We start from the raw sequence: 27,764 nt of genomic DNA, 5'->3' as shown, positions 1-27,764 counted from the left end.
TTTAGAGATACAGCGCAGAAACAGGCCCTTCGACCCACCGAGTTCGCACCGACCAGCGATCCCCGCACATCAACACTACTCTACACACACTAGGAACAATTTGCATTTATTCCAAGCGAATTTACCTGCAAACCTGTACGTCTTTGGAGTGTGGGAAGAAACCGAAGATCTCGGAGAATACCCATGGGTAGGTCGTACAAACTCCATACAGGCAGCACCCATAGCTGGGATTGAACCCGGGTCTCCAGCGCTGTAAGGCAACAACTCTCCCACTGCGCCACCGTGCTGCCCAGTAGGCAAAATGTCTCAGCAACCAAGACTTCACAGAAAGACGGGAAATACGAATGATTCTTAAAAGTGTTTTGGATTATTGATCTGGCCCTATGCATAAAAAATATATATGTTTCATGCTTCAGCAGCAGATGAGGAGATGAAAAAAGCTAAGCGAAAGTTAGCAATGATTAAACCAAGAATGATTTTTTGAGACACACAAAACCATGCTGACTATCATGTCTTTCAAAATGCATATGAATGCAACTTTACCCAACCTTCCTGAGACTTCTGCATGGCATTATAGGAAGTAACATAACTTTATAATTTGAGAATACTTTGTGAGGGTTTGTGCATAATGTGCTTTAGCAAGATTATAAACCCTGCATGGTCTATCTCTAACCACAATCTCATGTTATTCAGCACGAAAACAGGCCCTTCAGCTCAACTCATCCATGCTGACTAGTTAAACTAGGCCCGTTTTCGTACATTTGGCCAATATCCCTGTAAACCTTTCCTGTTCATGTATCTGTCCAAGTGTCTTTTAAATGTTGTTATATCTGCCTTAACAACCCCCTCCAGTAGCTTATTCCATCTACCTACCACCCTCTGAGTGAAATATTTGCCCCTCCCAGGGCAATCGTTCCCTCGTTAATCTTTTCCTGGAATACCGTGTCTCTGATTACAACATAGCCCCATTCAACCAGATTGGCTCTTGGCTGCCTGACCTGTTGAACATTTCCAGCACTTTATGTTTTTATTTCAGATGTACAGCACACAGTTGTTTATCTTAAATCAATTGAAACCATCTACTACAGCAGTATGAAATGTCCAGTGAATGTATTGCCTTCTGGGAACATGGTGTCCAACAGAGAAAAAAAATAGCCTCCTTGCTGAATTGTCACTAGTAGCCTTAAAGAATCAGCCATCAACAGTTTGTACATCCTCAGTGAAGAGTTGTGATTGATAAAAGAGAAAGAAAATGGTAACCAAGGGATGCAAAACACCTTCTATATTGGCACACAAAAATTTGCCCAAAGTTGTGCGGGAACTTGGGGGTGACAACAGCAATTTTGACTTTAATATGGGGACAGTTTACAACTTTCCAAATAGTCTCTTTCTCCTCTATTCCCACATAGTCTGTGAATTGCACCTACTACAGTTTCTTGATGAAGGTCACAGTGAAAACGCCGGTTAAGTGGAAACTCCACCACTCACAGTGCAAGAGACCCAGGTTTGATCCTGACTATGGTCACTGTCTGTGCGTTTTCCCTGTGGCCCTGGGGATGCTCTGGTTTCCTCCCAGATCCCAAAGATGTGCGAGTTTGTCAGTTAATTGGCTTCTGTAAATTCCCTCAAGTGAATAGAATGCAAAAATGGCAACAGAGAACTAACATACAGGTGATCAATGGTGGCCTTGGACTTGGTGGGCCAAAGGGTCTGTTTGCACATTGTATCTCTAAAATTAAAGCTAAAAGAAAACTGCTGAAGACACCATATATCTGAAAACCCCCCAGAAAATGTTGGGAATATTCTCCAGGTTAGGCAGCATCTGTAGAGTGAGAAACAACAGTGTGAAATTTCCTTTCTGAAGAATCAAATTTCCAGGACCAAGCTGTGTTAAATTTTAATTGCCAGTAGAGAAACAACCCGAGTGTGCAATTTTTTTGTCTGGTCTTCACAGGAGGATAACATCAGCAGATTACTTGGTGATAAATTCCATTTAAGTCACTGAGTCAGTTCTAAAGCTCAAGAGAAAATGGTACAGAACATAGTGGTAACCCTATAAATCAATGCAAACACTTTGATCAATTACAGCATAAAATGAATTCACTTATTTTTCCTGAATATTCAAATAAACCACTTTTCCATCATTCAAACGTGTGAATAATATTTGAGAATGTCTTCACTATCTGTGGGAAGTACTTTAAATAAACGTGCTGGGAAGGTACAAAAAGTTATCAACATCCATAAAATGATGTTGGTTTAACATCTCACATCTAGGCCGTTGAGCAGAATTCATAAGCAGAAAGCAAATGGGTTTGAAGGAAACAACTAAAGTGAAAGGGAGAAGTAGAGTTCATAGACTTTAACAATACAGCACGGAAACAGGCCATTCGGCCCATCAAGTCCGCACCAACCAGAGGACACCCCATACACTAACACTGTCCTACACACTAGGGACAGTGTACAATTATTCTGAAGCCAATTAGCCAACAAACCTGTATGACTTTGGAGTGTGGGTGGAAATTGGAGCATCCGGAGAAAACCCACGCGGTCACAGGGGGAATCTCTGTATAGACAACGCTCGTAGTCAGGATCGATCCGGGTTGTAAGGCAGTGGTTCCACCGCTGCACCACAGTGCTGCCCTCAAATATTTTCTCTGATTAAGATGAAAATAGCTGAAAAATGATATAGAAACTTCAACAATGTTGTGATCACGGCAGTCACGGTGGTGCAGTGGTAGAGTTGTTGCCTTTCAGCGAATGCAGCGCTGGAGACCCGGGTTCGATCCTGACTACAGGTGCTACCTATATGGAGTTTGTACGTTCTCCCGTGATCTGCGTGGATTTTCTCCAAGATCTTCGGTTTCCTCCCACACTCCAAGGACGTACAGGTTTGTAGGTTAATTGGCTTGGTAAATGTAAAACATTGTTCCTAGTGGGTGTAAGATAGTGTTAAAAATTGTCCCTAGTGGGTATAGGATACTTCCACTATAGTCCCTGGTGGACTCTTCGGAAGTGATGACCACAATATACAAGAAAGGGGTTTTATCCACAATTCCAGTTGAGCTGCTCTATTTGACGTCAATCACTATGTCTAGGCACAAAGCAGGACTTCTGAGCCCTGACATTTTCAAATCAAGGAGGTATTCCTAAAACTCGTGATTAACTTGTTTAGAGAACAGTTCAAACCCAAAAATTGATATCAATGTGGTTTAACTTTATTACTTGCCACATACAGCAGTACAGTGAAAAGCTTTATTTTGCAGGCTATCCAAACAGATCAGATATACCATACACAAATACAATCAAATCAAGAACAATTGGTGGAGCAGAAGGGAAGATAGAGAGTGCAAAATATAGTTCTCAGCATGGTCGCGCATCCATTTCATAGACAAAGTCAAATGTCCACAATGGGATCGAGATTAGCCGGATAGTGCCCTAGCTTATGGAAGGAATAAGAGAAGCTAGTTTGTCTGAAATGCTGACGGTTGAGGGAGACCACGTGGAACTGTATAAAAGTATGAGAGGCAGAGCCAGGGTGGACAGTCAGAATCTTTTTCCCAGGGTGGAAATGATAAGGACGAGAGGGCATAGCTTTAAGGTAGCACGGGCAAAGTTTAAAGGAGAAGTACAGGTAAAAATGTTTTTGCACAGAGAGTGATGGGTGCCTGGAATACACTGCCAGTGGTGGTTTAGTTTAGAGATACTGTATGGAAAAAGGCCCTTAGGCCCTCCGAGTACGTGCCAACCAACGATCACCCATACACTAATTCCAAACTACATATTGGGACATTTTACAGCAGCCAATTGACCTACAAACCTGCACGTCTTTGGAATGTGGGAGGGAAACGGAGCACCTGAAGAAAGTCCATGCGGCCACAGCACAAACATGCAAACTCCGTACAGACAGCACCCATGGCCAGGATCAAACCCGTGTCTTTGACGCTGTAACAACTCTACCACTGTGTCATGAGTGGTGATAGAGGCAAATATGAAAGTGGTATTTCAGAGGCTTTTAGAGAGGTACATGGGTATGCAGGGAATGGATATGGATCATGTACAGGGAGAGAAGATTGGTTTAACCTGGCTACATGTTCGGTGCAGACATTGAGGGCTGAAGGGCCTCTTCCTATACTGTACTAGTCTATTTTGAGACAGGAATTCATTGCTTTAATAGATTTTCAGATATAATGTGTAGGAAGAAACTGCAGATGCTGGTTTACACCGAAGATTGACATAAAATGCTGGAGTAACTCAGCAGGACAGGCAGCATCTCTGGAGAGAAGGAATGGGTGTAATTTTGTGTCAAGACCCTTCTTCAGACCCTTCTCCAGATATAATGGTGATATTTGTTTGTCAAAGTGGTCAATATTGCATCTGTTTTGCATAGAAGGAGGATTTTACAACAATGTGGGAAAAGTGATTATGCAGATTATACATTTCTTACAGTTGCAGGAGGAGTAGTTTTTTCATTGTAACCCTAAGGGGAGGCTCTTTCCGGAAACAAAAAATGACTGGGATAGGTATGACTTGCAGTGAACTAATACATTCGTTGGAAGTGATCTGCAATTGCAAATTGATTCACCTTCATACAGGTAACATTGCCTGTTTGCACATGTGACTTATTGACTGAAATTAGCAGCTTGTGTCCCCACCTGCATTTCATTTCTCTTCCAATTACCTCCATCTCCTTTAGTTTAGTTTAGAGATACAGCGTGGAAATAGGTCCTTCTACCCACCGAGTCTGCACCTACCAGCGATCCTACACACTAGGCACAATTTACAATTTTTACTGAAGCCAATTAACATGCAAACCTGTACGCCTTTGGAGTGTGGTAGAAAACAGCACCTAGAGAAAACCCAAGCGGTCTCGGAAAACATACAAACGCCACACGAACACCATCCACAGTCAGGATCGATCCCGGGTCTCTGGCACTGCTACGCACTGTTCCACTCTTATAATCAGCCATGATCATATTGAATGGCGGTGCAGGCTCAAAGGGCCGCATGGCCTACTCCTGCACCTATTTTCAATGTTTCTATAATAATGGGAATTAAATTATCCAGCTTGCTTCATTTTTAGAAAAGATAAGCAAAATAGAAAAAGGGAAGGGGTGGTCCTGTTAATGACGAATGAGATAAAGTCAGTAGAAAGAAGTACATTGCTTCGAATACCAAGCAGAAGAATTTGTTCAGGTGGAACTAAGAAATTGATGGGTGTTGTCCATAGGCCCCCAAACAATAATGGTAATATAAAATGTAGTATAAATCAGGAAATTAGAAATACATTGACAAAGGGCACTACGATTATCACTGGATCTTTTATCTACATATAAACTGGCAAACCCAATTATCAGTAACAGAAGCACATATGACAAAGATAAAACTGTAATCATGGGGGAACATTGATCAGCCTATAGATTAGTTAAACTGAATGAATAGTAATAGTGGGGAGGATGGATTCAGTTTTTGTCAGAGTTTCAACATTTGCTATTCTTGCTTTCGCCTCTGAAACTGTTCTTTAACCACTTTCTCAACGTCCTGCCAGTTTCCATGATTCAAGCTATTTCCCTAGGGTGTTCATGTTCCTCGATGAAGGGATGTAAAAGTAGGCAAGTTTGAAAAAACATCCAGATCTTATTCAGCTATAGGGCTCGTGGAGCTTATGAAGCTTCATGAAGTGTGGTCGCAAGGACTGGGATGGAAACATTTGCCTGAGTCTCCAGTGTACCACATGGGGATCATTCTCTGTACTTGTTCATGCTGCCCTAGATTTTTGTATATACACAAATCTTTCGGAGAAAGTTTTTCACATTTCACTTTTGTAATGGAGCATTTCATTTATGGTTCTTTCATTCCCAACAAACATTAATAAACAGAAGTAAACTGCTGCCTACCAGTACTTTCGTACAAAATATTGAATCCCAGCATTCTTCAGTGATCTCCATCCAGATCTATCTTTCTATAATCAAATCTGAAATGTCCAAAAGTTAATAAAATATTATTAGTAGAAGCCATTGAGGGACCTAAAGCTTTCAGCTGTGTTTTGTTTGCTTTGGCATTGGCCACTGGTTTCAATATTTCTTTTGTAATCATGGGAATCTATTCGAGCAGTTCCATTTATTTTCCCACCCTCTCTTAAAATGAAGCTTCCAATCAAATCTAGACGTATTTTCAGTTTGAGATTCAGTGTAACAAGCAAAAGCAGATTTTGTTTTTAATCCTTTCTTTCTACTCTTCAACTGAGAAAACCACCAGAGATTTTTCTGATGAAGTTTTAATTGTTACATCAATCACAAACCTACCTGCCATCGGCCTCAATGTCTACATAACATCACATTTTAACTAGTTTGTTTTTCATTAAATAGTTTACTTTACCAAAGTTTATTTAGATAAGACAAGCATTTTCTTGTTGCCATTTTTCATAATATAATTCTGATGTAAAAGATTTGGGACATAATCTATATTTTTCAACTTCTAGCTGTGGTTACAATAAGAGTACAAAAAGACTACAATAATAATGTAATACAGGCACCTTGCATTTATCGCTGTGATTACATTCCTGAAAAGCAGCTTGTAATTCAAAAATGAGGAAATTAAATACAGCTGTAAATTTGAGTGCATTATTTCAAAATTACAGCATGCAAATTAAATGTTGGTATTAATTAAACAAGTGCATTATTTAGAAAAATGCATAAATCAAGTGCGAGTTGTCTGTGTATTCTTTTGGATTGGCTTCTGTTTTAGAGTTTAGAGATACAGCATGGACATGGGCCCTTCGGCCCACCGAGTCCAAGCCGACCAGCGCTATCCTACACACTAGGGACAATTGACAATTCTTTTTAACTGAAGCCAATTAACCTATAAACCTGTATGTCTTTCAAGTGTGGGAGGAAAGTAGAGCCCCGGAGAAACCCCACACAGTCACGGGGAGAACGTACAAACTCTGTACAGACAGCACCCAGAGTCAGGATCAAACCCGGTTTCTGACACTGTAAGGCAGCAGCTCTGTCACCCAGTGCTCCTTGATATTCATTTGCTTTGGTTTTCATCTTGTTTCTTCTGGTAAAATTATTTTCAAAACTATAAATCTGGTTATATAAATTAGCATTTTCTAGTTTGATTTTCATTTACATTTAGAAAAAACCATTTCATCTGCAATTAAATTGTCTGTTCTCTAATGAAATGTTTCCATGTCTTTATATAGTATGCAAGATGAATGTCCACAGACGCTGTGAGTCCAACGTGGCACCAAACTGTGGAGTCGATGCTCGTGGCATAGCAAAGGTGCTGGCAGATCTCGGCGTCACTCCAGATAAGATCACAAACAGTGGGCTGAGGAAAAAGAAGGTAGACCATTAAACGCGACCATTAGCAGCCAATTGTGTGACCGAATGAGTTACAACATACCCTCAGAATTTTACTCTCAACAATAATCTGAGATCGGACATTCTGAAACTAAAACTAATAATACAGCTTCTATTTCAAGACAGGGATAATGTCTTTTGAAATGACTGTGCAAACATCTGATCTCTCTCTAATGCTTTTTTCTATTTCAACATGATGGCCCAGAGTGGTGTAAATTGTTAAAAATATGGTTGAGTACAAAACAGATCCATAAAGGGCGTTACGGTGGCACAGCCGTAGAGTTGCTGCCTTACAGCGGCAGAGACCCTGATTCGATCCTGACTGTGGGTGCTGTCTGTACGGAGTTTGTACTTTCTCCCCACGACCGCGTGGGTTTTCCCCAGGTTTATAGGTTAATTTGGCTTTGGTAAAAATTGTAACTCGTCTCTAGTCTGTAGGATAGTGGTAGTGTAAGGGGGTCGCTGGTCAGCGAGGACTCAGTGTACCTAAGTGCTGTTTTTGCTCTGTATCTCTAAACTGAACTAAATTAAATTAAGGTCCTGAATCTTTTTAATCTTTTGTGGCTTATTTGACTTCAGATCGAGTGGTAATACTAGCTGTATTGTTCTCGGTATCACAAAATGCTGAAGTAACTCAGCAGGTCAGGCAGCATCTAGGAGAGAGGGAATGGGTGACGTTTTGGGTCGAGACCCTTCTTCTTACACACCTCTATTGTTCTCCTCAGCAGTTAGGAAATTTAGGAAAAGGAAAGATAATATGAGGTTCTGAATTTGGTTCTTGCTTAGTCGGTAGGTTGCAAGTACGTACATTGGTTGTGCACGTGAAAGTATAACCGCCGAGACGTTAACATGTTCTAGACAGGCAAGAAGAAACAAAGAGCAAAAAATGCACAATGAATTTTCATTTTAGTATTGTTCTTTCTAAATATAAATCCTTTGCAAGTATTGCACTGGAATTGTTTTCATTTTTAAGTTTGGTTACATGTCAGGTTCAGATGGTTTCCACCATATTTATTTTGTTTTTATATGGAATGTCAAAAGCCTTGTTTTTGATAGTTTCCATCAAAGGATCCATGAATCTTATATTATGCTCAAACAATTAAAAGAACTAAAGTTAATATTTTGAACTATACATAATATATATTTTGAAAATATACATAAAAGTTGAAAATTCTAGAAATACTCAGGTCAGACAGCACCTGAAGAGAAGAAACTGAATCAATCCTTTGTTGATGACCCTTCATCGGAATATTAAAAAAGAATTGGCTGTTCTATTCAGTTTTGTCGTGTTTATTCAGTTCAATTATGGTAGGAGCTTAATTCTACCAAACTCTTAAATGTTCATGACAAGGATAAGGAGAGGGTGTTTAACAGATCCATCTTCTTTATCCCGCGTCGGTACTTGATGCAAATATTTATTTAATCCTGATTCTGAAGTTGGTCAAAAAGAAAGGAATTTTTATTAACTTCATGAGAAATATTAGAATAACAAAAACCGACACCTTCCATAGAAACATAGAAAATAGGTGCAGGAGTAGGCCATTCGGCCCTTTGAGCCTGCACCGCCATTCAATATGATCATGGCTGATCATCCAACACAGTATCCTGTACCTGCCTTCTCTCCATACCCCCTGATCCCTTTAGCCACAAGGGCCACATCTAACTCCCTCTTAAATATAGCCAATGAACTGGCCTCAACTACCTTCTGTGGCAGAGAATTCCACAGATTCACCACTCTCTGCGTGAAAAAAAACTTTCTCATCTCGGTCCTAAAAGACTTCCCCCTTATCCTTAAACTGTGACCCCTTGTTCTGGACTTCCCCAACATCGGGAACAATCTTCCTGCATCTAGCCTGTCCAACCCCTTAAGAATTTTGTAAGTTTCTATAAGATCCCCCCTCAATCTTCTAAATTCCACTCGAGTACAAGCCGAGTCTATCCAGTCTTTCTTCATATGAAAGTCCTGCCATCCCAGGAATCAATCTGGTGAGCCTTCTCTGTACTCCCTCTAAGGCAAGAATGTCTTTCCTCAGATTAGGAGACCAAAACTGTACGCAATACTCCAGGTGTGGTTTCACCAATGCCCTGTACAACTGCAGCAGAACCTCCCTGCTCCTATACTCAAATCCCCTCGCTATGAATGCCAACATACCATTCGCTTTCTTCACTGCCTGCTGCACCTGCATGCCTACTTTCAATGACTGGTGCACCATGACACCCAGGTCTCGCTGCATCTCCCCTTCTCCTAATCGGCCACCATTCAGATAATAGTCTGCTTTCCTGTTCTTGCCACCAAAGTGTTGTTCCACAATGTTCCACTCCACATATTCCCATTGCTCACTGTAGAACGGAACCTGCTTTATTGCAATGAGTTAACTTCGGAATGAATGTTGACGTTGTCCATTCTCATCGCAGTGCTCCCATGGTGTTCCCACCTATCTTGTCACCGCACCACTATTATCAGCAGTATCATGCCCCGGAACAATCAGCTGTTTTATTAAATGCAAAATATGTTACTGCATTAGCAATTTTTCTGGACATTAGACAGATTAAATATGCAATTTCATTGCAAATTAAGATCCACTAAATAAAATGAAATGTCTGGTAAATTTTGGAGTTTGTGCATCGCTTATGTTTAATTGGAAATCAGCATTTACAGGGCATTAAACATCCAAAGTCAAAACTGAGTTGATATTACAGATGGCTAACCTAACCGCCAGTTCTGATACAACGGGAGTGATGAGGTAGCTGTAATATTATTTGCCTCCACAAACATTGCCTGATCCGCAGGGCATTTTATTTTTGGTTTCAGATCTTGGCAGCGACCATGATCTGCACTTTCACAGCTACCACGTGTCCCTTTTGTTTGTTTTCTCTCCTGCCGAACGTATCTATCAGCCAGACAACCCTGTAAACAGTGAATCACCTTGCCAATTTGGCCTCGACCTTACAGAGATGCTCCCTTTATCCTATCCTACCATCTTCTACTTTTTTTGTCATTTAAAACTAAACACTCTCATCCCTTTTCCAGTGTAGATGAAGGGTCTTTCACCTGAAACATTATCACTTTTTCCACAGCAGTGCAGCGATAGAGTTGCCTTATAGCGCCAGAGACCCTGATCCAATCCGACCCATGGATGCTGTCAGTATAGGTTTTGTATGCTCTCCCTGTGACTGCATGTGTTTTCTCTGAGTGCTCCGGTTTCCTCCCACATTCCATAGACGTGCAGGTTTGTAGGTTAATTGGCTTCTGGAATTTGCCCCTCGTGTGCAGGATACGTATGTGGGATAACATGGAACTTGTGTACGGGTGATCGACAATTGGCAAGGACTCGGTGGGCTGAAGGGGCATGTTTCCACACTTTATCTCTAAACAAAGCTAAACTAAACAGATATTCCCTCACCAGCTAAGTATTTCCAGGATTTTGTTGTTTTCATCTCAGATTTCCTGCGTCTGCATTTTTGGGGGAATTTACTGTAAAGATTTAATGGCTTTACTATCCCATTAAAGCTAATGAAAGGCCCAGCAAACAACTGATAAATCCTGACTTTATTGCTGCTTTGGCATTCAATATTGAGTGCCAATTAGTATCAATATTGAGTGCTGCCACTTTAGAACTAAGGCTGTACCTGTGACTGTATTGTAAATAATGTAGAAGACCAGGTTGAGGCATTATTTTTCATCTTTCAGTACATGAGGAGTTAACATGCTTGAAAGTCACAGCTTTAAATCATTATTTCCTGTTGTCTCGTATGATGGCTATTTTCCCATGGCCTTGAGGCAGAGTGTATTTCAGAGCTCCCTAATCCATTCAGCTCTGCTCCTTGTCCCGCTTTTGTTAGTCTATTTCTGTCAATCTTATGGTCTTTTGTATGAAGGTCAACTATTTTATTTTTTTACCTTCACTTGAACAGATGAAGCCAAGTGATGCTTTTCCGTATGAAAACTTCTCATTAACTATTTTAGAACATATGAACTTCTACCACTGGTTGTCATGTAACCAGTCATAAAGAACGCAAATGAAATGAGGGCAGGATTTTTTTAAAGTGTTACCCAGTAGAAGCTGCTAAATCTCACTTGCACGTGCCAACTGAGAAATGGACCGATTTCCGTCTTCCCCTATCTGTGCAGGTCATAACTGTGTGCTCAGATTTTACAGTCACAAAACATTTACAAAGCATACATCTCAAACAATTCCATGCCATGTCTTTTTGGCATGTACCTTGTCCCACCCTCTTTTTTGTCCAGGGCTGCCTCCTGCTGTGTGGCCTGTGACTTTAACAAATATTGTTATCCAAAGTATGAGAAAATTTTACTATTTCTCAGCACATTAATCTATAGATGGTTATTAATTATCTGTATTCTTTTTGTATCATTCAACTGTAACCGCAATCTGTATTATTAAGAACTCATCTACTGCTACATTGCGTGCAGGGAGATGTCATTGTAAATCAGCTGGAGATTTGGGAACTTATGGGACAGAAGCATAAATACTCGAGCCGATTTGATCTATGTGAGAAAATTCCTTCTCTCACTGTATTCTGCACACACTGTGAATGTAAAGTCCAAACAACTTCAAAATGTTCTTTTTTGCAATCTCTCTTTTGTCCTTGTCCGTCAACCTCCTACTATTATTGCTTGCCCAGACCAGCTCACACCACTCAACAAATGTGCTCTAACCAGACCTTCTGAAAGCCACGGCAGAATTTCTGGATATTAGTGCCAGCATTCCATAAGATGTTTCAACTATTTTGTGAACCTATCCATGATGTTTTAATTTAAAAACGACACGAAGTGCTGGAGTAACTCAGCATGTCAGGCAGCATCTCTGCCTTTTGTTCTGGCCTTCGTAATCTTTCAATCTGAAGAAGGGTTCCGAACTGAAACGTCACCTATTCCTTTTCTCCAGAGATGCTGCCTGACCCACTGAGTTACTCCAGCATTTTGTATATCTTTTGTAAACTACCATCTGCAGTTCCTTGTATTCACATGATATTTGAATATCCTGATACAACTTACAGACTGCTCTCGTTCTGACATTAACATTTTTAATATTTCAGCATAATTGCCTAAATATGAAACAGAATATCATTACATATAAATAATTCAATAATCATTTGGACTCAATCAATTGTAAATTAAGGTTTTTTTCTGCTTATTCCAATATCTTTTTATATCCCTGTATATTTCCTTTTAATTTAGTTAAACACAGGTCCTGACCCACAGCAATCAATTCCAGGTTTGGCACCATCTGATGAAGATAGATCAAAATCAGCACCAACATCACCGTCTGATCAGGGTAAGTTCAAATCTTAAATGGTTTACACGTACTTGCTTCCTTTCTTCTGTGATTCAGAATTTGTGATTCTCAATTCAGTCACTCCCCTAATTATTTGATCAAAGATCTACAGTGTGAAAGATCTACATGTTGGCAAGCAATATCGAGGGTCAGGGAGATGGGAGTCTGGTTCAATTCAGATGAAGGCATCTGGTCACTTGATATTGTGGGATGGGGCTAGATTTTTGTTGTGCACCTTTTAGAGCAAAATTGTACAATAGACAATAGATAATAGACAATAGGTGCAGGAGTAAGCCATTCGGCCCTTTGAGCCAGCACCGCCATTCACCGTGATCATGGCTGATCATGCACAATCAGTACCCTGTTCCTGCCTTCTCCCTATATCCCCTGACTCCGCTTTCATTAAGAGCTCTATCTAACTATCTCTTGAAAGCATCCAGTGAATTGGCCTCCACTGCCTTCTGAGGCAGAGAATTCCACAACTTCACAACTCTGAGTGAAAGAGTTCTTCCTCATCTCCGTTCTAAATGGCCTCCCCCTTATTCTTAAACTGTGGCCCCTGGTTCGGGACTCCCCCAACATCGGGAACATGTTTCCTGCTTCTAGCGTGTCCAATCCCTTAATGATCTTATATGTTTCAATAAGATTCTTATATGTTTCAATAAGATATCAAGTAAATACATTTATTTTTGTTATTGACCTGAAAATTAACAGAACTCTTTAAACTGAATGGTGGACAGTTCAATTTATTTCTCGTCTCAGGCAAAATTCTTCAGCTGTTTGAACTTAGTGGAACTTTAATGAAGGATATATTCTTTTTATCTGTGACTGATCTTGGGTATATTTAGCATTTTTAAATTATCTACTTCTGGTTGGAAATTTAGACTTGCTGATGGGTAGCCCATGACCATCTTGCTAAGGGTGATTAGGATGTGACCCTTGCCAGTGAACCAAATTGATTTAAAAAACAAGTAAGGATTTTATTGTTCCATTGTCAGTGCACTTGACAATTAAAGATTCTTGAATTTCTTATAACACTCCATTGGCTGTGAAGAAATTCGATCTTTGAAAAATCATAGGTTCATGGAAGTAAAACATGAAGTTCCGGGGTAACTCAACGGAGATGTTCCCTTTATCCTATCCTTCATTCTTCTACTTTTTTTGCTCAAGCAGCATCTGTGGAGGGAATGGACAGGCCACGTTTCAAGTTGGGATCCTTCTTCAGAAACATCGCCTATCCATTCTCTCCACAGATGCTACCTGATGCACTGAGTTACTCCAGCACTTTGTGTTTTACTCAAGATTCTAACATCTGCAGTTCCTTGTGCCTCGACGTAAATGTGAGTCCTTTCCTCGATGCTGAATGATGTAGATATGTGGTTTAAAAGACTGGAAAGATAGAGAATGAAAATGGAAAGAAATTATTGTTTGCTGCTGTGGTTTAGTCATGTTAACTGCATTTCCATTGGGAAACTAAATATATTAAACCTGTAATCAAATGTTCAATCTTCCTCTAGAACTGAAAGAACTTGAAAACAACATTAGAAAAGCTCTTTCATTTGAGAATAGAGGAGATGAACACAAAGGAGCAGAAGCGAATCAACAAGCACTGACGCCTGATGAAAACAGGGAAAATGGAGAATTGAAACAGTTCCAGACCAGGCAGTATAACTTAGAAGATTTTTCCTTCATTAAAGTATTAGGAAAAGGCAGTTTTGGCAAGGTGAGTGTTTTGCAGTGCAGAGAAAATAGACATCCTTCTGCTTTGATGTCCAGAATCACAAACAATACATGCCAGGGAGATAATTCGCATATTAATATTTATTTTCCTATTTATGTTATTGAGCCCTTGTGATTCTTTTAACTCTTGCTTTCTTTGAGGTCATCAACAAATCTATTTTGATTTTATTTATTGAGTTTTACCCCTTACCTTCAAGTGGAACCCTCAAGGTGAGCCACCTGAGAATGTTTTTTTATCTTGGGAAAAAAACAAAGTTGTGGAGGCACTCAGCAGGTCAATTAGCATTTGTGAAGGAAAATGGACAGATGCCATTTTGGGTTGAGACTGAAGAAACATCCCAATCCGTAAAGTTGTCTGTCCATTTCCCTCCACAGATGCTGCCTGGCCCACTGAGTTCCATCAGTTCTTGGGTGTTTGCTCAAGATTCCAGCATCTACAGACTCTTGTGTCTCTATTCTTCCTAATGGAATTAAGTCCGCCTCGTGGACCTTCCAGGTTCTATGTCCATATAAGAAAATAACTGCAGATGCTGGTACAAATCGAAGGTATTTATTCACAAACTGCTGGAGTACTCAGCAGGTCAGGCAGCATCTCAGGAGAGAAGGAATGGGTGATGTTTCGGGTCGAGACCCTTCTTCAGACTGTCTATGTCTATGTCCATGTGTGTTAATCAATCTGATTGTTGGTGAGTCAGTTCTTAGCCCATGCCCTTTTTATGAAAAAATTAACAGAACAAATAATATTAATTATTTCTGAATAAGACCAGCTTCAAGAAGGGTCTCGACCCGAAACCTCACCCATTCCGTCTATCCAGAGATGCTGCCTGTCCCTGAGATACTCCAGCATTTTGTGTCTATCTTTGGTTTAAACCAGCATCTGCAGTTCCTTCCTACAAAATAATATTAATTATTGTTCCTGCACACGTTTCAAAGTCTATGCAATGTCATTATGTGATTATTTGGCATAATTAAAATGTGTGTGATTGGCTTGAAGCGGCTTATATCCCAAAATAAGACTCTTTTAACTGTATTCTGCACTCTACATGTTTCCCTTCACTCTACCTATTGTACTTGAGTTTGGCTTGATTGCATTTATGTATAGTGATATCTGATTTTATCAGCATGCAAATCAAAGCTTTTCACTGGCTGTCAGTATATGTGAAAATAATAAACCTAAACCAATAGAAATTATTATATATTGTGTTCATAGTTCCTATCCACAAACCTTACTTTCTGTTGTCCCATTTTTTTATTCTACCATTATAACTCTTCTAAAAATAACAATTATGCAGGCAAAAAACTATTTTGCAATATATGAATCATCTTTAAGATATATTCTAGTATCCAAAAGGTTGTGCATCAAGTTTGTTTACTGTCACCATGGACTTACGGCATTGCAAAACATAATGTTTTCAACAGCAATGCTATAGGGTTACGTTTTAAACATAAGATATGTTTTTGTCACATATCGTATAACAAGCAATTAGTGTTGAAGAAAGCAGGACTGGGCTGTGAATAAAGTGAATAAACGCTGGGAGCTTGCCTGAATCTGTCAGTATGGGAGAACAGGTTACACCTAGCATGGCTGAGCAGGTCACATTGACGTCTAGGAAAGTAGATCATACACCATTGGGATGTGAAAGCTGACCACTTTATGTAATTAGAGTGGACCTGATCATGCTCTCTCAATATCGAGGAACGGGGTATGTTTTTGGGTAGCCAAGTAGGATCTCAAAACAACTAAATTCGGAGCAGTCGTCTACTTTACTGTATGTCAGCAATCTTCTATTGACGCTGTGCTTTATCAATTACTTTGTTTGTCTCGAAAGGTAGGAGGATTATTTTTTTATTTGTGAGAAATAGGCATCAGAGTATTGGGTTGAGAGTATTTCTGAAATCCTGTTCTTGTGAGTTCAGGTCAACTAAATTGTATTGAGCGTGTGCAGCTGTTAGGCAGTATTCTACCTGTTTCATGCCAACCAAACTAAGAACAATTTGTCCCCTGTAAAATCATCCCTATCAGAAGGTTACACTTCAGATTGCTGCCACATCGGAGCATGCAATTGCTTTTTGTTTGGAAGATCGGAGATGAACTATGAGTCAGAGTATTTATTTTTCTCATTTTAGTTTGAGAAGGTGGAATCTTGAATCAGCTTTACAGGCCTGCATTGCTTAATAAATAAAATCTGAAACACATTCTCAGCCAACTCAGAGCAACTCTGGAGAGAGAAGTGAAGTTAATGTTTTAATATCAATAATCCCTCATCAAAACAAATGAAAGTTGTTGTGCAAAGTCATGGACTTGAGACGTTATCTCTGTTTCTCCTGAGTCTGTCCTTTATTTCATATTTCCAGTATTTTGTAAAAATATTTATCTATTCTTTAACCTCCATTTTAGCGTTTCTTAATAAGAGCAGAACTTCAGCATTTCAGGTGTTACTACTTTGTCTTGACGGAAGAATCGGCAATTTAAAGGGTGCAGTGATATTTACAAGAAGAGTGTGGCTCACTCATTGTGAACACCATTAGAATAGAGAATCTGGAAGAATACTGAGAGACAAAGAACTGCAGATGCAGGTTTAGACAAAAGTTAGACACAAAGTGCTGGAGTAACTGCGGATCAGGTAGCATCTCTGGGGGAAAAGGGTGGGTGACGTTTTGGGTCGGGATCCTTCTTCAGACTGTAAATAGGGAGTGGTTGTGGGGTGGAGAGGGGGGAGATGAAGAGCCAGAGGCAAGAAAAGATCAAGACCAATCAGGGCCACCCACAAATGACCCCTTCCTCCACCCCTCTACTTACAGTCTGAAGAAGGGTCCCAACTCGAAACGTCACTCATCCTTTTTCTCCAGAGATGCTGCCTGGCCTGCTGAGTTACTCCAGCACTTTGTGTCTAACTGGAAGTATATCTGCCAGCCATGGCTGCATTCCCTCCTGGTCGGTTCCAACCCACTACGCTGGCATCCCTTTCTGCCTACCTTTGTTTAAATGGAGTGGGGGATTGAATTACTCATTGCACAACAGCCCAATTCAGGGATTTAATAAGTACGAGCCCAGCAAATTAGAAGTTAGCCATACTCTTCATGCAAATATCGCGACACCCTTTAAATTGCCAACTCTTCCTCCAAGATGTAGATATTGGACACTGTTAGTTACATGCGGGTAACTAACAGGTTCAGATAGGCTGCCTGTTCTACCGTCCATCAACATCCGCCACCCTAGCATTTATGAAACATGCAAAAAATATCTGGAATTGAATAGTCGTATTGAATCTAATTCCTGCAACACAATGTGAATGTGGGAATATAAGGCGTGGGAGAATGAATGAGCTCACTTCTCTGCATTCAATTTTTAATAATAGAGTCCAAATGTTTCCGTTTTCATTTATGAATTGTAGGTCATGCTGGCTGAACTGAAAGGTACAGATGAGGTCTATGCTGTGAAGGTGCTAAAGAAAGACGTTATTCTGCAAGATGATGATGTGGACTGCACAATGACCGAGAAGAGAATCCTGGCTTTAGCAAGAAGACATCATTATTTGACCCAACTCTTCTGTTGCTTCCAGACAAAGGTATTGTGAGTTGCACCATATTTCTTAATGTACCACATTTTATATACTGTAGATGGAAACTCTTGTTTCTGAAAGCTCAACATTAAATAAAGCAGTGGGAAATACACTAAATATAAAAGTGCCCTATTAAATTGCCAGCCCTTTGAAGTCTATGGACCAAACGCTGGAAGATGGGATGCCAACTGGACAGTGTGGACATGGTGGGCCAATGGCCCGTATCCGTGTTGTATTGACTCTTGACTGGACTCATCACAGCAAAGCCATTGTTACGTGCATGAGTGCGGCACGGTGGCGCAGCGGTAGAGTTGCTGCCTTACAGCACCAGAGACCCAGGCTGGATCTTGACTACTGGTGCTGTCTGTACAGAGTTTGTACGTTCTCCCCGTGACCTGCGTGGGTTTTCCCCAGGATCTTGGTGTAATTGACTTTGTATAATTGTAAATTGTCCCTCGCGTGTGTAGGATAATGTTAGTATGCCGGGATCTCTGGTTGGCGCGGACTTGGTGGGCCGAAGGGCCTGTTCCCACAATGCATCTCTAAACTAAACTGCACTCACTAATTCCTGTATGTAAGAGTGTTAATGATGATTGGGTTATGCTCGGTCTGCCTACTTTTATTTCTGACAGGGCTGTTATGTGAATAGTGAGCATATGGATGAAATGCCAGCAGATAGAACATAGAAAAATAGGTGCAGGAGTAGGCCATTCGGCCCTTCGAGCCAGCAGCACCATTCAATATGATCATGGCTGATCATCTAAAATCAATTCTCCATTCCTGCTTTTTCCCCATATCCCTTGATTCCTTTAGCCCTAAGAGCTAAATCTAACTCTCTTTTGAAAACGTCCAGTGAATTGGCCCCCACTGCCTTCCATGGCAATCCAGATTCACAACTCTCCAGGTGAAGAAATGTTTCCTCATCTCAGTTCAAAATGGCCTACCCCTTATTCTTAAACTGTGACCTCTGGTTCTGGACTCCCCAACATTGGGAAAAAAAATTCTGCATCTAGCCTGTCCAATCCTCTGACAATTTTATATGTTTCTATAAGATCCTCTCTCATCTTAAATTCCAGTGAATACAAGCCCAGTTGACCCATTCATTCATCATATGTCACTCCCGCCATCCCGGGAATTAACTTGGTGAACCTGTGCTATACTCCCTCAATAGCAATAATGTCCTTCCTCAAAGTAGGAGACCAAAATTGCACACAATACTCCAGGTACGGTCTCACCAGGGCCCTGTTCAACTGCATTAGGACCTCCTTGCTCCGAAACTCAAATCCTCTTGCAATGAAGGCCAACATGCCATTAGCTTTCTTCACTGCCTGCTATACCTGCACGCTTACTTTCAGTGACTGATGTACAAGCACACCCACGTCTCGTTGCTCCTCCCCTTCTCCTAATCTGGCACCATTCAGATAATAATCTGCCTTCCTGTTCTTGCCACAAAGTGGATAACCTCACATTCATCCACTTTATACTGCATCTGCCATGCATCTGCCCACTCACCCAACCTATCCAAGTCACCCTGCAGCCTCTTAGCATCCTCATCGCAGCTCACACTACCACCCAGCTTTGTGTCATCCGCAAACTTGGAAATGTCACATTTAATTCCCTCGTCTAAATCGTAAATATATGTTGTAAATAACTGGGGTCCCAGCACCCAGCCTTGCGGCACCTCATTAGTCACTGCCTGCCATTCCGAAAAGGACCTGTTAATTCCTACTCTTTGCTTCCTGTCTGCCAACCTGTTCCCTATCCATGTCAATACCCTACCCCCAATATCATGTGCTCTAATTTTGCACACCAATCTCTTGTGTGGGACCTTGTCAAAGGCTTGTTGAAAGTCCAGATATACCACATCCACTGGCTCTCCCTTATCCAATCTATTTGTTACATCCTCAAAAAATTCCAGAAGATTAGTCAAGCATGATTTCCCCTTCATAAATCCATGCTAACTTTGACCGATCCTGTCACCGCTTTCCAAATGTGCTGCTATAACATCTTAAATAATTGACTCGAGCATCTTCCCCACTACCGATGAAAGGCTAACTTGTCTATAATTCCCCGTTTTCTCTCTCCCTCCTTTCTTAAAAGGTGGAGTTGCATTGGCTACCCTTCAGTCCACAGGAACTGATCCAGAGTGAGAGAACATTGGAAAATGATCACCAATGCATCCATGATTTCTAGGGCCACCTACTTGAGTACTATGGGATGCAGACCATCAGGCGCTGGGGATTTATCTGCCTTGGTCCCAACAGTTTACTTAACACCATTTCCTGACTCATGTGGATTCCCTTCAGTTCATCCCTCCCACTAGATCCTCGCTCCCCCAGTATTTCTGGGAGATTGTTTGTGTCTTCCTCAGTGAAGACAAAACCAACGTACTCGCTTAACTGTTCTGCCATTTCCTGTTAAACCATTCTATGATCTGGAGTCCAGTATCATGAAAGGAAAGGAGGAAATTAAAAAAGGTATAGACAATTACACAACGAAAGGAGGCCATTTTGTCTATTGTGTCCAACTCAGCCACATATGAAGCTTAGTGAATTAACTCCCAGCTTTTACCCAGAGAGTTGTGAAATCTCTGCCACAGAAGGCAGTGGAGGCCAATTCACTGGATATTTTCAAGAGAGAATTAGATATAGCTCTTAGGGCTAATGAAATAAAGGGATATGGGGAGAAAGCAGGAACGGGGTACTGATTTTGGATGATCAGCCATGATCATATTGAATGGCAGTGCTGGCTCGAAGGGCCAAATGGCATACTTCTGCACCTATTTTCTATGGTTCTTTCAGACTGTGGCCTTGTAGGTTATAACTTATTTGAGTATATTTTAAAATCAGGTGGGGATTTCTGTATCCACCACTCTTTCACCTCAATTCTCTAGGTGAATAAAACCTTTCCACAAGCATTTGAATCCTTCTAACAACTAGCAAAGTGCATTATTGCCCTTTCTGCAAAATCAAAAGGATCTTCAACTTCATGCACTCTTGTCTTCCTATGGTTTTATATATCTCAATTAAATCTTTTCTCAGCCAGCCTACTCGCAACTCTTACTCACCAATATTTCAACATCTTCAGAAGGTTCCTCTGCACCCTCTCAGATGTTTTTACTTAACTGATCAACCTGTCAAACACCTTGCCCACATCCATAAAGGCCCAATCAAATGCATTATCTCACTGACACTCCCAACCGTGTCCTTAAAGATTTCAATCAGGCTTGGCAAAATACAAGCTTCTCTTAACAAACCCACGGTAAACGTCTGCTATTAATCCATGCCCCTCTAATGTGCTGATTTACTCTGTTCCTCAAAATGTTTTCCTTTTCATTTTCCAACCACTGTTCTTAACTGGCAGACCTGTCCTAATTCTGGTTAACCCCTTTCTCCTTTTAAACAAGGGTACCATGTTAGTTGTCTTTCAGATAAGAAACATAAAAACCCACACCTGTAAGAAGGTAATCTGATTTTTAATCTGTTCTCAAACTCCCACTGCAAGGTAGAGTGGATTGTTACTGACTTCTACCAGCTTCAACTTCTCCCTCACAAGTCTGCCAGATACTAATCTAAAGCAGTTTCACAAGAACCATTCATTGATCTTGGTGGAAAATTGCCGAGCTGCCATCAGGAACTTTGATATGAAAGTTCAGAAAATCTGATCCACTTCAAGATATATCTTTAATGTTTTTGTTTAGAATATAAATCATATTAAACAAATATTATTGCAGTAAAGACACAATGTGCAGGAGTAACTCAGTCAGTCAGGCAGCATCTTTGGAGAAATAGGATGGGTGACATTTTGGGTTGGTACTCTTGTTCAGACTGAAAGTGGGGGTGGGGGGGGGGTGAAGAGCTAGAGCCGAGAAAAGGTCAGGAACAATCAGGGCCAGCCACACATAAGGTCAGGAAAAGTGATGCCCTGGTGGGCCCATTGTTGGCTCGGGAACGTGTAAACTCAGGAGGGATGCAATGTGGTGAACTGTGGAGCTGGTAAAATGACTAGATTGGCGGAAGGAGACAAGGGGGGAGGAGAGCATTAGTAGAAGTTACTTAAAATTAGAGAATTTAATGCTCATAAGCATTGGGTTGTAAGCTTGGGTTGTAGCTACCCAAGCAAAATATGAGGTGCAGTTCCTCCAATTTTCAGGAGGCTTCACTCTGGCAATGATGAAGGACAGAATGCGAAGGGGACCTGAATGGTTGGCAAACGCAAGATCCCTTAGGCCTAGACGAACAGAGATTAAGTGTTCAACAAAACGGTCACCGAGTCTACGTTTGGTCTCACTGAAGTACAGGAGCCCACATGGGGAACCTGGGATGCAGTCGATGAGGTTAGAGGAGGTACATGTGAACCACTATCTAATCTGAAAAGATTGTCGGGGTCCCTGGTTGGAGTCGAGGGAGGAGGTATAGGGACAGGTGTTGCACCCACTGCGGGTGCACGGGAAAGTACCTGGGAAGGTGGTGGTTTGGGTGGGAAGAGATAATGAACCAAGGAGTGCAGTAATGTTCCCTTTATAGCAATTTTAAGGCAAAGCACCCTTAGATGTCCAATCAGCAGTGTAACCATTTCATTACATAGTCTGTGAAGGAGTGGGATGGTTAAATGCTTTGCATACACCAAGTTGATTCCAGGGTGGGTGAAGCGTACATATGAATAAGAATGTGAATACAAAAACATTTTTTCAGAAGAGCACTTTGCAAAATCTTTGCTCTGACAAGACCGCTCATGAATCTTTGCGGAGTATTTTAGTGTGCACTGGGAGGGGAGAGATGACAGTAATTATGTATTTTAAAGCTGTTTATAGTGTGTGTTTGATGAATTAGGTAACTATCATGCTAATTACGCGAATTGTCCAAAATTACTTGTTTCCTGGACACACAGTTTGTTTTCATGCAACAACTTCGCTCTGGGAATTATAGCAGCCCTCTTGTACCTCTTACAAATGGACCTCGTATTTGCTTTCTTAGCAACTGTTCACCATCGATATGCAAGCAATTGGTGATTACCTTATGAACGTAGCAAGATTTAAGTAAAGAGATGTCAAAACACGTTTGATGACTGATCCTTATATTTTTATTTAATTTGGCATTTTTTAAAGATGAGAAGCTTTTTTTTTTCCCAACAAAACGTTTGAAAAGCATTTATTGACATTACTAAGCTAGGTGAACATTTGAATAGCGAATGGACCTAGTATTCTGGCCAGGGTAAATGAAAAGTACAGTAAACAGTTTAATTAAAGATATGTTTGTATTTTTGTGACTTGCTAATATTTCATTCTAGTTCTGGGCTGATTTTGTCAATCTCTCATTGCAATTTGCATTTGCAATTGACAATTTATCTATCATCTTTTCATCATGTGGCAGACTGTTCTCTTCACCAGTGAGCAGTTTTGGGAATTCTCAATGCATTATAAAGTTACGGAAGAGACCAATTCCTGAACCCCAGGTCTAGGCAGTGTAGCCATGTTTAAGAACCCTACTTGACTGCTTAATAACTATATCAGTTGGATTTTGACTATATTTCTATCTGATCTCCCATGGTATTTATTGTGATTTTGACGGTCTGGATGAGAGTTGGGCTGGGGTTAGCCTTCGCTGCAGCAAGTTAGTAAAATCTTGTTGCACTTCAAAGGTAAGTGTAATGCTATGGCGGTCTATAGACATCATGAGCACAGCACAAAATACAAACACACAACTGCAAACAACATTACACAGTCATATTTCAATACTTTATGGCAATGAAAAATATTATCTTTGTGACTGTTACAACATCCTGGTAAACCAAGTGAAGGAACGGGTGAACCTGGAGCAATAAAAGTAATGATAGATTGGAATGTGCCGACACTAGTCTTGTCATAACCAACTTAGTTGCAATTTAGAAACCACAAACTTTGAGGCCTTGCCTGAAGTACTTTGTTAATAGCCGAAAACATAAATTTTGTGTCAGTGATTATAACTGAGGAACTACTCAAAATGAACCAAAATAAAATAGATAATTTGTCCAGATTATTTTGCTGGGCTGCAGATTGGTTAAATAATGCAATAAATGCAAGAGCAAAGGTCAGATGAATGTTCTCTGGCTGTCAAGGTTACCACAGCCTTTCACTCACCCCCAACATAACTATTAATTTAAATGCACAGTAGATGAGATGCTGTAAATTCTACCACAAGTCATACAGTCTGTTATTTTCCATTTGCCCCCCCCCCGTTGGAAGTTAGTTTTAAATTCTATTAAATGTGATAGTGCAACAGAAAATAAATAAAGTTTTGATCATTGTTCTTGTATAAATAACAAATATTACATATCTTATTCTAGCTCCAATTAATTATCAGCAATCATATCAATTTTTATTTCCTATTTTTCTCCCCTCAAAACTATGCCAAGACATTATCCAATAGAATACAAATTCAGTTCTTTAAAAAAAATGGTTGTGACTAAACTCTATTTATCAAAATTAAAAATTTAACATCTTTCACTGCTTTCCAGAAAATAAACACTTCAAGTAAAGCAATCATATCAATTTTAATTTCTTATTTTTCTCCCCTCAAAACTATGCCAATAGACATAGAAACATAGAAACATAGAAAATAGGTGCAGGAGTAGGCCATTCGGCCCTTCGAGCCTGCACCGCCATTCAATATGATCATGGCTGATCATCCAGCTCAGCAGCCTGTACCTGCCTTCTCTCCATACCCCCTGATCCCTTTAGCAAAAAGGGCCACATCTAACTCCCTCTTAAATATAGCCAATGAACTGGCCTCAACTACCTTCTGTGGCAGAGAATTCCACAGACTCACCACTCTCTGTGTGAAGAAATGTTTTTTCATCTCGGTCCTAAAAGACTTCCCCCTTATTCTTAAACTGTGACCCCTGGTTCTGGACTCCCCCAACATCGGGAACAATCTTCCCGCATCTAGCCTCCAACCCCTTAAGAATTTTATATGTTTCTATAAGATCCCCCCTCAGTCTTCTAAATTCCAGCGAGTACAAGCCCAGTCTATCCAGTCTTTCCTCATATGCAAGTCCCGCCATCCCAGGGATTAATCTGGTGAACCTTCTCTGTACTCCCTCTAAGGCAAGAACGTCTTTCCTCAGGTTAGGAGACCAAAACTGCACACAATACTCCAGGTGCGGTCTCACCAAGGCCCTGTACAACTGCAGCAGAACCTCCCTGCTCCTAAACTCAAATCCTCTTGCTATGAATGCCAACATACCATTCGCTTTATTCACTGCCTGCTGCACCTGCATGCTTGCTTTCAATGACTGGTGCACCATGACACCCAGGTCACGTTGCATCTCCCCTTCTCCCAATCGGTCACCATTCAGGTAATACTCTGCTTTCCTGTTCTTGCCGCCAAAGTGGATAACCTCACATTTATCCACATTATATTGCATCTGCCATGCATTTGCCCACTCGCCTAATCTATCCAAGTCACTCTGCAGCCTCCTAGGATCCTCCTCGCAGCTAACACTGCCACCCAGCTTCGTGTCATCCGCAAACTTAGAGATGTTGCATTCAATTCCCTCGTCCAAATCATTAATATACACTGTAAATAACTGGGATCCCAGCACTGAGCCTTGCGGTACCCCACTAGTCACTGCCTGCCATTCCGAAAAGGACCCGTTTATTCCTATTCTTTGCTTCCTGTCCGCCAACCAATTTTCTATCCACCTCAAAACTGAACCCTCAATACCGTGTGCTTTAAGTTTGTACACCAATCTCCTATGTGGGACCTTGTCGAAGGCCTTCTGAAAGTCCAGATATAACACATCGACTGGTTCTCTCTTATCCACTCTACTAGTTACATCCTCGAAAAATTCTATAAGATTCGTCAGACATGATTTGCCTTTGGTAAATCCATGCTGACTTTGTCCGATGATTTCACCACTTTCCAAATGTGATGCTATCACATCTTTAATAACTGACTCTAGCATTTTCCCCACTACCGATGTTAGGCTAACTGGTCTATAATTCCCCGTTTTCTCTCTCCCTCCCTTTTTAAAAAGTGGGGTTACATTAGCTACCCTCCAGTCCTCAGGAACTACTCCAGAATCTAAAGAGTTTTGAAAAATTATCACTAATGCATCCACTATTTCTGAGGCTACTTTCTTAAGCACTCTGGGATGCAGCCTATCTGGCCCTGGGGATTTATCTGCCTTTAATCCATTTAATTTACCTAACACCACTTCCCGACTAACCTGGATTTCCCTCAGTTCCTCCATCTCATTAGACCACCGGTCCCCCGCTATTTCCGGCAGACAGTTTATGTCTTCCTTAGTGAAGACAGAACCAAAGTATTTGTTCAATTGGTCTGCCATCTCCTTGTTCCCTATGATCAATTCACCTGTTTCCGACTGCAAGGGACCTACATTTGCCTTAACTAATCTTTTTCTCTTGACATATCTATAAAAGCTTTTGCAGTCTGTTTTTATGTTCCTTGCCAGTTTTCCCTCATAATCTATTTTCCCTTTCCTAATTAAGCCCTTTGTCCTCCTCTGCTGGACTCTGAATTTCTCCCAGTCCTCTGGTATGCTACTTTTTCTGGCTAATCTGTATGCTTCATCTTTTGTTTTAATACTATCCTTGATTTCCCTTGTTAGCCACGGATGCACTACCTTTCCTGGTTTGTTCTTTTGCCAAACTGGGATGAACACTTGTTGTAGTTCATCCATGCGACCTTTAAATGCCTTCCATTGCATGTCCACCGTCAACCCTTTCAGCATCAATCGCCAGTCTATCTTGGACAATTCACGCCTCATACCCTCAAAGTTACCTTTCTTTAAGTTCAGAAGACTTGTTTCTGTATCGACTTTGTCACTCTCCATCCTAATGAAGAACTCTACCATATTATGATCACTCTTGCCCAAGGGGCCTCGCACAACAAGACTGCTAACTAACCCTTCCTCATTACTCAATACCCAGTCTAGAATGGCCTGTTCTCTCGTTGGTTCCTCGACATTTTGGTTTAGAAAACCATCTCTCAAACATTCCAATAGAATACATTATCCAATAGAATACAAATTCAGTTCTTTTTAAAAAATGGTTGTGACAAAACTCTATTTATCAAAATTAAAAATTTAACATCTTTCACTGCTTTCCAGAAAATAAACACTTCATGTAAAGCAACATTTTCTTTTTATCTTAAATGGCAGCCAGTCTCTATCAACAGCCGGTCTCTATCAACAGAAACATGGATGTTTCTTATCTGTTTCGCACTGAGCATTTTAAAAACACATTTTCCATTCCAGAGATTGGTAGTGAGATTTTTGATTGCTTGTGTGCAAGCGTGACAAGGTTTTGCCAATGCGCGAGACTCTGTAGCTGCAAGAAACTTTTACAAGAAGCAAAGGGCAACTTTTTTTTTGAAGCACCTTTAAAAAGTCTAGCCTACCTCATGTGCGTATCTCATATATACTGTCATTTCCTTCCATTAGTTTCTTTAATCATGCATTTTGCCAGTGAAGTAGAAAAGTACAGCACAGGAACAGGCCCTTCGGCCCGCAATGTCTGCTCTGAACATAGTGCCAAGATGAACTAACATCATATGCCTACAAATCACCCAACATCATCTGCATACACGTGATCCACATCCCTCCAATCCCCACATATCCAGATGCTTTTCTAAAAGACTGAAATGCCACTATTGTATCTGCCTCCACCACCACCACCACCACCCATTGCCCTGCACATCTCCTTTAAACTTAGAGCCCTTATCATCTTAAATCTATGCCCTCTAGTCTTTGACATTTCCACCCTGATAACAAGGTTCTAACTGTCTACCTCATCT

The 27,764-nt window shown here is 40.7% G+C and overlaps 1 protein-coding gene across 1 annotated transcript in view; it reads left to right on the top strand.

The window, feature by feature from the left end:
• prkcea (protein kinase C, epsilon a) overlaps positions 1 to 27,764 on the top strand; it is a 426,235-nt gene that overhangs the window by 256,154 nt on the left and 142,317 nt on the right. The window contains exons 7-10 of the mRNA XM_078405002.1: positions 7,205 to 7,347; positions 12,568 to 12,664; positions 14,182 to 14,387; positions 17,800 to 17,973. Of these exons, the coding sequence (XP_078261128.1) occupies positions 7,205 to 7,347; positions 12,568 to 12,664; positions 14,182 to 14,387; positions 17,800 to 17,973 (620 nt within the window). The remainder of the gene's footprint in view (positions 1 to 7,204; positions 7,348 to 12,567; positions 12,665 to 14,181; positions 14,388 to 17,799; positions 17,974 to 27,764) is intronic.

Source organism: Rhinoraja longicauda, chromosome 9 (assembly GCF_053455715.1).
Source record: "Rhinoraja longicauda isolate Sanriku21f chromosome 9, sRhiLon1.1, whole genome shotgun sequence".
Classification (NCBI taxonomy): domain Eukaryota; kingdom Metazoa; phylum Chordata; class Chondrichthyes; order Rajiformes; family Arhynchobatidae; genus Rhinoraja; species Rhinoraja longicauda.
Note: the sequence above shows the minus strand (reverse complement) of the source record. Positions and strands in the feature narration are given on the sequence as shown.